The following is a 15566-nucleotide window of genomic DNA, read 5'->3' as shown; positions in this document are numbered from 1 at the left end:
GTCAGACTCTTAACCACTAGACCACCAGGGAAGTCCCTGTCAAGTTTCTTTCAATGCTCCATCATCAGGGCCTAGAAGACTTGGCTATGATATGAATTCAATGAACGTTTGTTAAATAAAGTCTTCTTTCTAGTTCTGTTTGTTGGTAAACGCTTAGTACTTTGGCAATCTTTCCCACTTTTGTTTCAGTGGGGTCTCTTTGGATCTCAGTAAAGATGAGAGGCAAACATGCTGCTGCTGCTGCTGCTAAGTCACTTCAGTCGTGTCCAACTCTGTGCGACCCCATAGATGGAAGCCCACCAGGCTCCCCCGTCCCTGGGATTCTCCAGGCAAGAACACTGGAGTGGGTTGCCATTTCCTTCTCCAGTGCATGAAAGGGAAAAGTGAAAGTGAAGTTGCTCAGTCGTGTCCGACTCTTAGTGACCCCATGGACGGAAAATCCTCTGTCCATGGGATTTTCCAGGCAAGAGTACTGGAGTGGGGTGCCATGGGTTCTTATTAAATACCCTGAGCTAAAAGTCTGTGTCAGTGGTTCTCAATGTGAAGGGATCATGGACCCCTTTAAGATCATGATGAAACCTACCACAAATTGGAACTTACATTTAAAATTTACATGTAATTTACGAAAACTCTACATTTTATCTTAAGGACCTGTTCTCTTCTGGAGAGATGTGTAGAAACACTTGGAACTTCCCAAGGTTCAGTGGTTAAGACTCCACACTTCCACTGCAGGGAGCATGAGTTCGATCCCTGGTCTGGGAACTAAAGATCCCACATGCCATGTGGCACAGCCAAAAAAAGAAAAAGAGAAACACCTCAATCAAAAACTAGATGAAGGATGTATCCAAACAAATAAAAGTGCAAATGACTAAACATATATATTAAAAAAAAAAAAGAAACTATCAATATGGTAGCCCCAGAGAGGAGGAAGAAGGGAGTTCTTCTTTCACAGTATAATGTGTATACTTCAGTTCTGTATCATGCAAGCATTACGATTTCAAAGTTGAAGAAATTAGTTAAATATTTTAAAGGAACTTATGTTCTAATCCCTTGGGGCAATCACAAACTTACATATCTCTAGGGGCCAGGGAGGTCAGTGCACGTGGCTTTAGGACCATAGGCAGCGGTGGGAGCTGTGGTGGCTTGGAGCTTGCACACTCCACCCCAAGATGCTTAGTGGCACGAAAAGCATGATGTTCATCAAACTTCACTGGCCTGTTTTATTTATTTCACTAAACATTTCACAGAACCCTCTTTAGTTAAATAGAGAATATTTACTGAGCACCTGGTGTTGGGGAAGACTCTTGAGAGTCCCTTGGACTGCAAGGAGATCCAACCAGTCCATCCTAAAAGAAATCAGTCCTGAATATTCATTGGAAAGGCTGATGTTGAAGCTGCAACTCCAATACTTTTGGCCACCTGATGCGAAGAGCTGACTCATTTGAAAAGACCCTGATGCTGGGAAAGATTGAAGGCAGGAGGAGAAGGGGACGACAGAGGATGGGATGGTTGGATGGCATCACCGACTCAATGGACAAGAGTTTGAGTAAACTCCGGGAGCTGGTGATGGACAGGCATGCCTGGCATGCTGCGGTCTATGGGGTCACAAAGAGTTGGACATGACTGAGCGACTGAACTGAACTACTATGTTAAATGAGCTTTACATACATGATTCTATTACTGTCAGCCTGTGAGGTAGGGATTATTTTCCTCATTTTCATTTCACCGATGAGTAAGAGGAAGCTCAGTGAGGTGGCTGAAGGTCCCACAGCTATGAGAGTGGTTGGGCTGGGATTTCTTCAGTGGCTCTGACTCCCAAAGCCCAAGATTTCCCCTCCACATCACTGTCCATCAAGATGTGGTCCATGATGGGAACTTCCCTGGTGGTCCAGTGGTTAAGACTTCACCTTCCAATGCAGGTGTGGATTTGATCCCTGATCGAGCAGCTAAGACCCCACATGCCTGGTGGCCAAAAAAACCAAAACATAAAACAGAAGCAATATTGTAACAAATTCAATAAAGACTTTAAAAATGGGCCACATTCAAAAAAAACCTTTAAAACAACTGTGGTCCAAGATTCACCCACTCAGAAACCTCTGGGGAACTCTAAAATGCATGCTCCCAGGCACTTCCCCTGTGGTCCAATGGTTAAGACTCCCACTTCGACTGCCAGGGGCATGGGTTCAATCCCTGGTTGGGGACCTAAGATCCTGCATACCGCATGGTGAGGTCAAAAATAAATAACTAAAAACTAAAATTCATGCTCCTGAATTCCACCTCAGACCTACTGATTCAGAGTCCCAGGGAGATGGGGATGGAAAACTGAATTTATAGTAAGCTTCCCTGGAGAGATTTGAAACATTATTTTTGAACAGGTGAAATAGACACTCGGTTAAAATATTCAAGAGGTTCAAAATGGTGTAAATGCAAAGAGAGCCCCCCACTGCCTTCCCTGCTTGCACACTTCTCCTCTACCCGCTGTCCCCAAGAGGCAATCACTTTTCCTTGACTCGGCACATTGAGGTTTGAGGCCCATCTTAGTATTTGTGGGACATACCAAGATGGGCAGGTTTCTGTACCCTAGAGCTCACAAGAAGCTGCAGCAAGGCCATCAGTCCTTCAGGGGCAGGTGCCCCAGGAAGGGGTCTCAGAGTCACCAGTACAGATGGTAGGACCTATGCTTGGGTGCATGTCGGCATCTTCTGTTTCTAGGACCTTCCAGTCTGCTCAGCTTCTGCCATCACTTTGAGTAGGGGGCTGGTCCCTGCACAGGTGGTTTTATCACAAGATCAGAAATGTACAGTGAGTGAGGGGTGCATAAGGACCAGCAGAGGGGAGCCTGCACAGAAGCCAATACCCAACCTTTCAAGCTGTATTTCCCCTTGTTTGTGGCAACCATGATCTTCCCTTTGGGACAGATTCTTTAAAATCAGTTGTCCTTAACCTTTCTGGGATCACAGACTCCTTTGGGAAGCCCATGAAAACTAGGGACCTTCTCTCTAGAGAAATGCACAGACACGTTAAACTCCACAGGCTAAGCTTCACAGAGGCCAGCCGAGATTCCCCAGGGTGTCCAGGAGCTCTGAGTCCGGAACTTCTCTTCTGGAGGTGGTCCTTGTTGTACTACACCGCTCGGCTCACTAAATTCTGTCTGTTCCTTTAGAGTCTGAACTTTGTTGCCACTTGCAGCGAAGTGCCGTGGATGAAGTCGAGGCTAGCTGGCCCAGAAGGTGGGGGCGCGGTGGCTTTGGCCCCGAGCCTGGTCGCAGGGAGAGGGACCCCTAGACAGGTAACAGCCGCCCCGGGGTGGGGGGGGCGGCGGTGGGCGTCCTCCTCAGCTTTTAGCGTCATCCGGCTGGGCCCCTCCTGTGCTGTGCGCGCATTTTCTGGGTTTTGTGGAGCGAACCCCCGCCCCGCCCCCGACCCCACCCCGGGTCGGAGGCGGGGAGAGCCGGCGCGGGGCCGCGGCCAGAGCTGCGCTGGGAGCCGGCGGGCTCCGCATTCATCATTGTTCCCCTAGCGCCTGGCACGGGTTGGTGACCCAAAGCGTGCCGGCCCTTCTGTGTCGCCCGTTCGCCGAGCTCTCGCCCCACAGGTGTTTCCTGGGCGCCTTCCGAGGGCCAGTCCGGGAGCCGGGAGCTGGCGACTCAAGGAAAGGACGGGGGTTCAAGTCCAGCCGGTTGCGCGCCGCGAGGACCACGGAGGGCCGGTGAGGGTGGCGCGAGGCGCACGTGCCGCGGAGGGACCCGCGCGCGCCCCCGCCGCGCGCTCGTGACGGCGCCCCCGGCCCCGCCCCAGGCCTCCGCCTCCCGCGTCCCCCCTCCCCCCGGCTCGGCCGCGCTCGGGTCCGCGGGCTCCATGGGGAAAGCGGCCGCTCTGTGCCGAGGCGGCGGCTGCGGCGGCCGCTCCCGCGGGCTGTCGTCGCTCTTCACGGTTGTCCCCTGCCTGTCCTGCCACACGGCGGCGCCGAGCATGAACGCTCCCACGCCCGGCTCCGGACCGGAGCCCAAGCCTCAGCCGCAGCCGGTGCCCCAGCCTCAGCGGGAGCTGGTGTCGGAACAGGTGTCGGAGCCAGTTTCTGAGCGGGCGCCAGGATCGGAGCCTGAGCCCAAGAAGATGTCTGAGCCCAGGCCAGAGTTCAGACAGGAACTGGAACTGCTGCCGGCGCTGGGGACCGGGTCGGGGCCCCGGGAAGAGTGGGGCTCAAACCCGGCGGGGCCTGGGCCCCCCACCAAGGCCCCTTTCGAGCAGGTGCCGGCGCTGGGGCCAGCAGTGCCCCTGATCAAACCGGAGTCAGGGTTGTTGCCGGCATCAAAGGCCCCGCGCCCGGGGCAGGTGAAGACACACCTTGGGATGGCAGTGCCCGGGAGCGGCTTGCCGGGCGTTGTCCCCGTGGTCTCACTTCCTCTGGACAGCTTCAAGGGCTGGCTTCTCAAGTGGACCAACTACCTGAAGGGCTACCAGCGCCGCTGGTTCGTGCTCAGCAATGGCCTCCTGTCTTACTACAGGTATGAAGGTGTCAGGGTGGGGGCTGAGTTTGAAGGGTGGTGATGCTGCCATCATGGTGACGGAGGGCATCCAGGGTTGGAGGGTGTGACCACTGGCCCAGGATGTTTGGGAGCAGGCACTCCAGCAGGAGAAATAATGCCTCTGGCCAACCTTCATCTCTGGCAGAGGACCTGTGGACATGACCTCTGGCAAGCTTGGGTCTGGGGAGTGAGCAGGGAGGTTGGAGTGAGGGAGTGATTTGGGGCCAGGGCAACCCCTGGCCCTGGTGGTTGTGGGACCTGAGGCAGCTATCCAGAGTCGGAACCCCCAACGTCTTTGAATCAAGAGCTTTCTGGTTCAGAAGCTAAAATCACCGTGTTAGGGGCTGAGGGGGACATGTTCGTAGCCTTGAACAGTAGCCTTGTTCGTCCATTAGGACCCACATGTGCGCAAGGCTCTTCGTCCCTCCTCAGTGAGTCAGACTGTTTCCCACCTTCCCTAGTGTCTGCTGTTTGGGGGCCTTGGCCTGGGGGAACAACAGACTCAGCCGCATCAGACACTTCAGGAGCCCATCTTGACATTCAATAGAGAATCAAGAAGCATCCCACCGTGGCCTTTCTTATTCTTGAAGCAGCGTGGGGTTCAGAACTGAAGTCTAGTGGTGAGATAGTGAACACTGTATTCCACTGAAACGTGTTGAAAGGGAGAAAGATCCTAAAGGCTGCCTTGGTATGTTTCCTGGGGATGGACGATTTAAACTTTGAGATCTTAGATCACTCTCTACCATAATAGATTCTCAAACCTGAGCAAGTGTTGAAATTCGCTGAAGGGCTTGTTGAAACATTGCTCCTCCATCCTGCTGAGGTTCTGCTGCAGCGCATCTAGGAGGGACCCCGAGAGTCAGCTTCTCTAACAAGTTTCCAGGTGATGTTGCTCAGGACCACAGTCTGAGAAGCAGGGCTTCATTGTCATTGCAAACAGGAGGGCCCTGCCTTTCTGAAACTCAGGTCGCTTTGCTTGCTTTACTCAGCTGGGCAGTCTCTTCAGGTTACCCGCTGGAGCATTCATGTGGTCCTTCCTAGGCTTTTTGGAACACAACTTCTAGAGGATAGTTGAATCTGGGATGCCCTCGATTATTTGGGACCTCCACTGACCTTAAGCAATGGTTCCTCCTCAAAGTGAGGATCGCTGTCTTTACTTCCCGGCAGGGGGGAAAACTGACCTGTGTTTCTCACGCGACCGTCTCATGCGGTGTTGTGATGCCCCTCGGCCCACTCGGCTACACCATACACATCACAGGACAGAGTGTTCTCAGAGATAGGCAGCTGAGCAAAACGAGATCCTTTTCCAAATGATGTTTTTATCCCTGCCCTGTCTGGTGTGTAAGCATTCACCTACACGTGCAGTGATAGAGGTCATCAATGATTCGCTATAAAGAAGTGTCACCCTGTCTTCTTACAGGCAAGGGACGTAACACATAGGGTACGTTGACTGTGGACCACACTCTCTGTCTTCTGTTCATTTATTTCATACCTGAAATCACACTGTGAGGTGGGTTCCGGGATTGTCTTCTTGTACAAATGAGGAGTTCTGAGGTTTACCAGAGGAACGTGTCTTGTCCAGAGCCACCGGACCAGGTAGGCAGTGGAGAGAGAGTCTGACCTGGGCCCTTTGCGCTCCAAAATCTGTGCCTGTCCCAGATGTGAGGGCTGATGCCAGTTCAAACTTGAGTTCAGCATTTCTGAGTTATCTGTATCTTCCCAGGTCGGTAGTTGGGGTCAAGGTAATGTTTATGACTCTAGGGTCCCACCGTGGCAGGAAGGCCTAGCTGTAGTGGAAAACCTGACCTCATGTGTTTTTGTTTTGTTTTAATCAGTAGAGCAAAAATGTCCCTTTTTTTTTAGGATATTAATAACTATGTATAGACAGTTGGCCTTTCCAGGTAACTTAAAATGTCTAGATAATCTGGGTAGTGAAGAAAAATTCTTCTTGCTTGCTGATTAGGTTGTGGGGACAAATACTGGTTTAGGGGAGAGAAAGGGGTGGGAACAAGTTTTCTTGTATGTGTGTTTGCACAGTCCAGCTCTGTAGTTTGATTTGTGGATGCTTCTAGATTTCAAGGTGGGCCAAGTTGTTGCTCCAGTCGCTTGGGTGGGATGAACGATCCTTGACGTTTATACAGCTTTCTCCCTCCTTTAGCCCCATATGAGCCCGCCTCAAAGATGTTCTCAGTCCCATTTTACAGGAAGGGAAACTGAGGCTGAATAGTGAGCTTCAGGGGTGTATCCCGAGGTGCCCGGCCTGTAGGCAGTGTCTCCAGTGCCACAGAAGCTGAGTTAGTCTCTGAGTGCAGAAAAGGCCCTTCTGCAGTGGAGTCACACCTCACTTCTCCCTTGCACTCCAGTTCTGCCTTCTGGAAGACACTGTGCTTCTCTTCAGGCCTCCCAGCGCTTCAGGTGTTTGACACCAGTCTGCTGTCCCTGCTTGTGGTCTGAATCCTTCCTTCCAGACCAGGCCTGGCCGTCCTGCCTGCTGGGCTCAAGGGCTGAGCACCCTCCAGGCCTGCCGCTCACAGCCTTGACAGCTCAGGGTGGGTTATCCAGGCCTCTGTCTGCACCGAGTGTCCCAGGTCCTTGGTTCTCTAAGTGTGTGTGGCTGGAATAGAGGCAAATTCTGGTGCTTGTGAGTTGCAAACAGATCGAGAGAATGCTTTTTTCATGATCTCCTTTCTTTCTTTTTAGTTTCAGCATGCGAACTCTTAGTTGCAGCGTGTGGGATCTAAGTTCCCTGACCAGGGTTCGAACCCAGGCCCCCTGCATTGGGAGCATGGAGTCTTAGACGCTGGACCACCAGGGGAATCCCCAAAGTTACCGTTTCTTCATGATCTTTCCCTTAGCGGCCTGGTAGAGTCAGCGTTAGTGCTGGGTGACATGGCTGCTGGGGAAGGAACCGGAGCCGCTTCTCTTGGTAGCTTCCCTTTTGGAAAAACTAAATTTTGTTTGTTTGTTTGTTTTGAAACTCAGCAAAGCCTGGTTTGGACATTTCTTGTGTTCCTTGCCTGATCCTATGCTCCAGCCTGCCTCTCTCCAGGATAACTATCATTCCAAATCCTGATCAACATCCACTTTCTTTTTTTTGATTTAGTTTTATCTCATCTATATGCTGGAGGAGGAAATGGCAACCCACTCCAGTATTCTTGCCTGGGAAAATCCCATGGACAGAGGAGCCTGATGGGCTGCAGTCCGTGGGGTCACAAAGAGTTGGTCATGACTGAGTGACTAAGCACTCGAACATCTACATGCAATTAAAAAGAAAAGTTTTTCATTTCTACCATTTTTATTTTATTTTTAAAAATCTTGTTTTATTTTATTTTAAAATATTTATTTATTTGGTTGCACCAGGTATTACTTTCGGCATGTGGGATCTAGTTCCTTGACCAGGGATCAAATCCGGGCCCTCTGCAATTGGGAGCGTGGAGTCTTAGCCACTGGACCAGCAGGGAAGTCCCTCAACCATTTTTAACTTTGTGAAAAGGAATCTTGTACAACATATGATTTGGGGGGACTAGTTTTGGGTGCTTTGTGACAGCCGGGTTGAAAGTGTACCTCTTACCTGTGTGTGCTCCTCTTGTTAGTGCCTGCATGCTCAGTAGTATCTGACTCTCTGCAGCCCCATGGACTGTAGCCTGCCAGGCTCGTCTGTCTGTGGAATTTCCCAGGCAAGAATACTGGAGTGGGTTCCCGCATCTCTTGTGTCTCCTGCATTGCAGGTGGATTCGTTACCACTGAATCACCTGGGAAGCCCTCTCCTCTTGATGAGTGACTACAGAAACACTTGAATGCGTGAGGGAGTCCTCGAAGGTGAAATCACGGGGTTGTGGAGAATGTGAACGCCAAGCTCTTTTCCAGAGCAATTGTGCCAGTTTATAGTCCCACTGGGAACAAAGAAGAGCTTTTTGTGGATCTCTGTCCTTTGCAGCTCTTGGTATTGTTAACGTTGATTTTGCCAATTAAATGAGTATTGCATTGTAGTCTTGACCTGCATTTCAGTCCCTGTTATTTTCACTTTGATAGAAAATCAGCGGGGGATTGGATTAGAATTTCTTCATTAAGTGTGGCTTCCTCGAGTGCTTCTGTCCTAGATTTTGCTGGAAAAGCTCATTCAGTGTCAAGTTTGTTCCAAGGGAGAAAGTACACAGTGCCAACAGCTGGGCTTAGTAACATTCATATTATTGGGAATAATAAGATGCTCTTTGTAAATATTGTCACATACTGAAAGCATTTCTGGGAGGTCTGGGTACTTGTTGGCAGGTTTTTACTTCTTTCCAACAATGTGCTAGGAATATAAATACAGGAGGCAAGGTTATTCTATTGCCCGGTACACTTAATCACGTATCTGTTTGAATATTTGAATACCAGTGAAGGAAATGTGGTTTTGTGCTCTTTTTTTGGCTGTTAGTTTCCATTTAAAAAATTTCATCCCCAGTTCTCGTCTCACAGGGAATGTGTAACTACCTGAAATTAGGGAAGAATTCATAAATAATACAGAATTTTCAAAGGTATGGGCTTCCCTGGTGGCTCAGCTGGTTAAGAATCTGCATGCAATTCGGGAGACCTGGGTTCTATCCCTGGGTTGGGAAGATCCCCTGGAGAAGGGAACGGCTACCCACTCCAGTAGTCTGGTCTGGAGAATTCCTTGGACTTGGAGTCGGGTCGTAAAGAGTCGAACATGACTGAGCAACTTTCACTTTTCAAAGGTATTAGCCCCAACAAGTCCTTACAGCGAGAGTGTTTCAAACATAAGCTTTATCCACATTAATGACACAATTGATTTGCTTAAACAAAATTCTCTTTTGTTCTATACAAGTTGCCTGCTTGGCAACATTAGAAATGAAATTTGCTTCCCAGGAAATGATTTCAAGCAAATCATGAAACAAAAACTTTTTAAAAATATTTGTTCGGCTGCATCAGGTCTTGGTTGTGGCACTTGGGATCTTCGTTGCATCGTGTGGGGTGTTTCACTGGTGCACAGACTTCCTAGTTGTAGCACATGGTCTCCAGAGCACGTGGACTCAGTTGTTGTGCCGAGTGGACTTAGCTGCTCAGCCAGGGATCGACCCCGCATTCCTGGCATTGCAAGGCCAGTTCTTAACGACTGGACCACCAGGGAAGTCCACCCAAAATGTTTTAACTTATTATTGTTCAGACTAATCTGTGGGTAGGAATGGCGAAGCCAGTTATCAAGAAAGGGACCAACGAAATTAGTCTGGATCTATAAGAAAGACGGCTCCAGTCAACTGGATGCAAGTTTTGAAAGTCCTCCGGCTGAGGAAGCCCACTGAACACACGGTGGGCTGGGCCCACTTTAGGGTGCCGGCCACGACATTTTTGCCTGTAGGACAGACTGAGTACTCCTCCAGTGAGGCCAGATCTCAGAAGCAAAAGACAGTAGTTTTTATATGCATATGGTTGTATTGTCTATTCAGTGTTTCGGCTGCGCTGGGCCTCTGCTCGGGCTTTCCCTCTAGCTGTGAGCAGTGCTGCTCCGCAGCCGCAGTGCGCAGGCCTCTCACTGTGGTGGCTCCTCTCGTGGCAGAGCACGGGCTCTAGGGCACAGGCTCAGTGGCTGTGGTGCACGGGCTTAGTCGTTCATCGACGTGTGGGATCTCCCGGCATCAGAGATCTAACCCGCGTCTCTTGCATTGCCAGGCAGATTCTTTACCACTGAGCCATCAGGGAAGCCTAGTATTTTTTTTTTAAATAAAGTTTTATTGGGACACAATCATGCCCATTCATTTTGGCTATGGCTTCTTCTTCTTTTTTTTTTTTTTGGCAGCACTGCAAGTTTTGTGGGCTCTTAGTTCCCTGACCAGGGATTGAACTCTTGTGCTCACCAGTGAAAGCAGAGTCTTATACATGACTGCACAGTGAAAGGGCAGTCTTATCTTAATCCCCTGAGACAGTCTTTTTGATGTCAGTTTAGGTGATGCTTAAAGGATGGAACTGGAAAAGACCATCCAGTGGCAAAATGTCCCCAAAAACGTGAAGTTGAAAGTGTAAGTCTTCGGGTTAAGCCACTTCAGTTCACCCCAGATGGTGGCCTTATTATATTGGATTCAGCTTTAATTTGAAATATCATCCAGTGTTTAATATTATGAGACCACAAGGAAGCTGGGAAGGAATGCGCAGGTTGAGAATGTGTACACATTTCTTTAATGTTTAGCACGAAGGTGTTGCAAAGAGCCTACAGAGGACTGGCAGTATGTTTGGGAAGAGACAGTGCACGTCAGTGTTCTTAGCAAGGTGTTGTTGTTGTTCAGTTGCTAAGTCGTGTCCGACTCTTTGGGACCCCGTGGACTTCAGCATACCAGGCTCCTCCGTCCTCCACTACCTCCTGGAGTTTGCTCACATTCATGTCCACTGAGTTGGTGACGCTGTCTAACCATCTCATTCTCTCCCGCTTCCTTCCCCTGTTGCCTTCAATCTTTCCCAGCACCAGGATCTTTTCTAGCAAGTCGGCTCTTCACATCAGGTAGCCAAAGTATTGGATTTTCAGCTTCAGCTACAGTCCTTCCGATGAATATTCAGAGTTGATTTCCTTTGGGATTGACTGGTTGGATCTCCTTGCATCCATGGGACTCTCAAGAGTCTTCTCCAGCGTCACAATTTGAAAACATCAATTCTTCGGCGCGCAGCCTTCTTTATGATCTGACACTCACATCCATACATGACTACTGGGAAAACCATAGCTGTGACTATACAGACCTTTGTGGGCAAAGTGATGTCTCTGCTTTCCAATTTGTTGTCTAGGTTTGTCATAGCTTTCCTTCCAAGGAGAAGGCATCTTTTCCCGAGGTGTAGTGACACAAATTATAATTTCCCCACACAACCCGCTCCTCCTCCTGACCTTCCTCTTCCTATAAATAGCTGAAAACCTGAGTCACGCTTGCTGCTTCCTGCTCGCCCTCACCCTACATCAGATGGAACTGCCAAGCCCTGCCTGTCTCCTTCCCCTCGTCCACCCCTCCTCCCCGCTGCTGGTGCCACATCATGGCTCAGGTCTGCCTTCTGCTGAGCTGGTGTCCCAGCCTCAAGCTTCTGCCCTGGACTGGGCCCGGGGTGGGGGGGGGCTGGTGTGGCGCCACCTGCCCACCCCAACGGCCCTATATTTGCCTGTCTTCTCCAGGAATTTCTTTCAGCAGTTCCATCCCCTGTGTTAGCAGTTGCTTACTGTGGGTTTTTCGCATTTGAAATATCCATAATGGCCCCAGACTGACCTAAGGACCACATCTTTCTCCTTTGGGAGTTTATACAGTTGCTGTATGGGCAGCTCTGCAGACAGCTTTGTGCCAAAGGGACACTGTGACCAAGTCTGGCATCTTCCTTTTTTTTTAATGAAAAAATTTTGGGGGGGAGGCTGCATGTGTCACGTGGGATCTTAGTTCCCCAACCAGGAATCGAACCTGGACTCCCTGCATTGGGAGTGCAGAATCCTAGCCACTGGACCACCAGGGAAGTCTCATCTCAGGCACTTTTCTGACCTAGACCTTCCCCGAAGCCCTTTGGTGACTTGGGTTTGCCCAGGATGAGGGTACATTCACCACGTGGACCTCCTTCCTCCACAGGACCTTCCCTATTGCACCTGTGGTGAGGTGTCTGGTGTGAGTTCTTCAGCTGCTGCAGACCCTTGTACCTTCTTCAGGGAGGGTCTGTTAATCTAAGATCAGAGCCAGCACACAGTCTGGAACATGGTGACAGCGAACGTACAGCAGCTTTGGGTGTATCTCTTATTGAGGGCCAACAATGTACAAGGCAGCGTGGGAGACAAGCAGACGTACATCGTGAAACCACAGGGTGGCGGGGGAGGGACCCATTCTCCAGTTTCAGCAGTAACCAACTTCATGGCCAATCTCTGCATCTACCCTGGCCAGTCAGTAAGAGGCCGGCGGGTTCAGGCAAAGTGCTGTGGGGCTTCCCGGGGGGCTGGATATTCAAGCCTATATGGCTTTCACACCTCCTGTAGTCTTCTGGGATGCAGTTGGCAAAAGATGCCAATAAAGAAAGACAGGCTTGTGAAAAGGATGTGAGGTTCCTTAAACCAAGATCAATATCTGTTTATCACAGGAGGGAACAAAATACGGAGGAAATGGGCCTGTTTCCTGGACAACTACTCTGGATGCTGACATGCGGAGAGGAGATAAGGAGAGGTGCCCCTGAACTAAACTGACATTGGCGGCTTGCTGTGTGTTGAGTCACGTAGCAGGTGTCACCACACAGATGTGGCTTTAAGAGGTTCCCGTGGTAATTGCACACACGAAGCAAACTGTCAGCGAGTTTTAGGGTCACACTGGGTACTGTGCGCTTTTCTTCTTTTACGAGCGACTCTTTTCCTGTGTGTTTCCGCTTTTAAAAGTTCTCAGTGTTCTGATCACTCGGCTTCACTCCTCTTGGCCCCTTGTCACGTTCTCAGCCACAGCTGTGTGCCTCGAATGCCAGTTTAACGATCTTGACTCACACCATTTGATCCGCGTTGCTGGGCCATCGCCTAAACCAAGAAGAGGGCAGATGGCCTTGCTGAGCTTGCTCGGAACCAGATCGTGTTATCCTCTGAAGCGGCAGTCGGTGTTGTCCTCCTAAATATAACTTACAGTTCGTGGCTTCCCTGGACTCGCCTCTCACTGCCCTTCCCAGTCAGGCCCCCCCACCCTCCTTCCTCTGTCTTCAGCTCTTCTTCTGCCCAGCTGACCTTACTGCCCTTCTGCCAGCCACATGCCTTTCACTCTTCCTTTCAGAGCTCGGCACCTACCACCTCCCAGCAAGTACAACCCTCCCCACCGCTGCAGGCAGCCTAGCCGGGCAGTCGAATTCCAGGTCATCTCAGCCTGAACCTGCCTGGATTCCCCTGCAGTGACTGGGCTGGCGGAACCACCCTTTCTCTGATGGCCCTTTGTGCTGTGTCGTTGGCCGTGCACTCCCGTCAGCGGACCGCGGGCCCGTCTCCTCCCCGCGGGACCGTGGGGCTGTGTCTCTGTGGTGCCTCCCGGGTGCTGGGCATAGTGCCTTGTACTTGTCAATTCCCGAATGCCGGTGAAATTTTTTTTTTTCCCCGCAGAAGCTGCACATGGCCCAGCTTCTCAGCTTCTCAGTTCGGAGGCTTATCCTAAGACAAGGCTATGTGATGATATTGAGAGCTCACTATATTCACTTACATTTAAAACTCTTTCTTATAAAGAATTTAAAACATCTAAAAGAGTAGATGTTTCAACAATTATTAACTTCCTGGCCAATCTTATTTCATCTCAGCGCTCTTACCCCACACCATTTTGAAGTGAACTTCAAATATCATACATCACCTGTAAATATTTCAGTAAGTATCTTTAAAGGATAAGGATTTTTAAAAAACATATCCACAGCACCATTGTTACAGCTAAAATTAGCAATAATAATTCCTTATTATCATCAAATATCAAGTCAGTGTGCAAAGTTTCAGTGGTGTCAAATGCCATAAATGTTTTTTTCATAAGTGGTTTTTGGATACATTTGTTTGTATCAGGACCCAAATAAGGTCTGCCTATAGGATGTCCCACAGTCTGTGGGACTTCCCCGGTGGTCCAGTGGTTAAGAATCTGCCTTCCAATGCAGGGGATGTGGGTTTGATCCCTGTTCGGGGAACTGAGATCCCACAAGCCACGGGGAAACTGAGGCCATGTGCTCTGAAGCCCGCTCACCAAAGCTAGAGAGAAGCCTACGTGCCACAGTGAATATCCAGAGTGCTTGTGACTAAGACCCGACACAGCCAACTATATTAATTAGTTTCTTAAAAGTTAAAAAAGAGAAAGTCCCTCCGGTTTTGCTGATTGCCTCCTCTTGCTGTAGGTTAACATGTTCCTATGTCCTCTGTAGTTCCCCAACTTGGTAGATGGAGCTAGAAACTTGATCAGCTGGTGACGTGTTCTTCCATCAGGAGCTCATGATGTCTGGTGACTTCTCGGTGTTTGACGTTAGCAGGTGGTAGCAGTCAGTCTTAGATTAACCCAATTCTATCATTCTTCCTCACCTATTAGCAGGAATACTTCTATAAAGAGTAATTTACCCTCATCTGCTCGGGTTACCGGAGAAAGCAATGGCATCCCACTCCAGTACTCTTGCCTGGAAAATCCCACGGACGGAGGAGCCTGGTAGGCTACAGTCCATGGGGTCGCTAAGAGTCGGATACGACTGAGCGACTTCACTTTCACTTTTCCCTTTCATGCGCTGGAGAAGGAAATGGCAACCCATTCCAGTATTCTTGCCTGGAGAATCCCAGGGACGGTGGAGCCTGGTGGGCTGCCGTCTATGGGGTCGCACAGAGTCGGACACGACTGAAGCGACTTAGCAGCAGCAGCTTGGGTTACTCAAGGATACAGTTCACACAGGAAAGGCAGAATAAATGCTGTGTCAACCCACTGCCGCATAGTCCTTACTGATACTCATATCATCCAGCCTTCTCTTTGCCTAGTGCAGCCTGTTCGGTTGGTTCTGGAGTCCTCTGGAAAGGACCCTAATGGTGTTGATAGCGTCCCATGTCCGGCTTGAAAAGATATTCCAGGCTCTTCTTGTCCTTTTCTTGGCCCAGCCCTGGAGTCAGCCGTTTCTGACTATACTCCATCTGGGAGGCTGGCAGGTGCTAGGATGAGTCATGTGAAAACAGGAAACGGCCTTGACACCAGGCTGCTTTGACTTGCAGGAATCTTTAAAAGGAACTGAGGCAGAGGTACAAACCTCAATGTTCTGTTTGCCCAATGTCTTCATGAGCTGGGCAGAGGCTGTTCTAGCTGTATTTAAGGTTTTTGAGTCATCAAAGAAAACTTCAACGCATGACACAAAAATTGTGATGGAGACAGTACCCTGTATTTTTACCCTGTTCTATCTTAGATTCCACTAATGACTGTATTTGAACAGTGATTAGTGCTGTATAGGGCTTCCGTGGTGGCTCAGTTGGTGAAGAATCTGCGTGCAATGCAGAAGACCTGGGTTTGAGCCCTGGGTTGGGAAGATCCCCTGGAGAAGGGAAAGGCTACCCACTCCAGTATTTTGGTC

The 15566-nt window shown here is 49.8% G+C and overlaps 1 protein-coding gene, 1 long non-coding RNA gene and 1 other non-coding gene across 6 annotated transcripts in view; 1 reads left to right on the top strand and 2 right to left on the bottom strand.

The window, feature by feature from the left end:
* Nucleotides 1–1206: 1206 nt before the first annotated feature.
* On the bottom strand, nucleotides 1207–3708 carry LOC145526561 (uncharacterized). The gene is made up of 2 exons (XR_014068989.1): nucleotides 2558–3708; nucleotides 1207–1962 (listed from the first exon to the last, which is right to left on the bottom strand). It is a non-coding gene; the product is annotated as an uncharacterized LOC145526561 (long non-coding RNA).
* OSBP2 (oxysterol binding protein 2) overlaps nucleotides 3449–15566 on the top strand; it is a 119161-nt gene continuing 107043 nt past the window's right edge. For all 4 annotated transcript variants that reach the window (XM_081542520.1, XM_081542519.1, XM_081542518.1 and 1 more), the window contains exon 1: nucleotides 3449–4508. In XM_081542520.1, coding sequence (XP_081398646.1) covers nucleotides 3859–4508 — 650 coding nt within the window. In that variant the 5' untranslated portion in view covers nucleotides 3449–3858. The remainder of the gene's footprint in view (nucleotides 4509–15566) is intronic.
* TRNAG-CCC (transfer RNA glycine (anticodon CCC)) lies at nucleotides 11930–12002 on the bottom strand. Its single transcript has one exon. It is a non-coding gene; the product is annotated as a tRNA-Gly (tRNA).

This window comes from Giraffa tippelskirchi, chromosome 11 (assembly GCF_054371585.1).
Source record: "Giraffa tippelskirchi isolate mGirTip1 chromosome 11, T2T-mGirTip1v1.2.pri, whole genome shotgun sequence".
NCBI classification, from domain to species: Eukaryota; Metazoa; Chordata; class Mammalia; order Artiodactyla; family Giraffidae; genus Giraffa; species Giraffa tippelskirchi.
The sequence above is the reverse complement of the archived record's forward strand: the minus strand, read 5'-3'. Positions and strand labels throughout refer to the sequence as shown.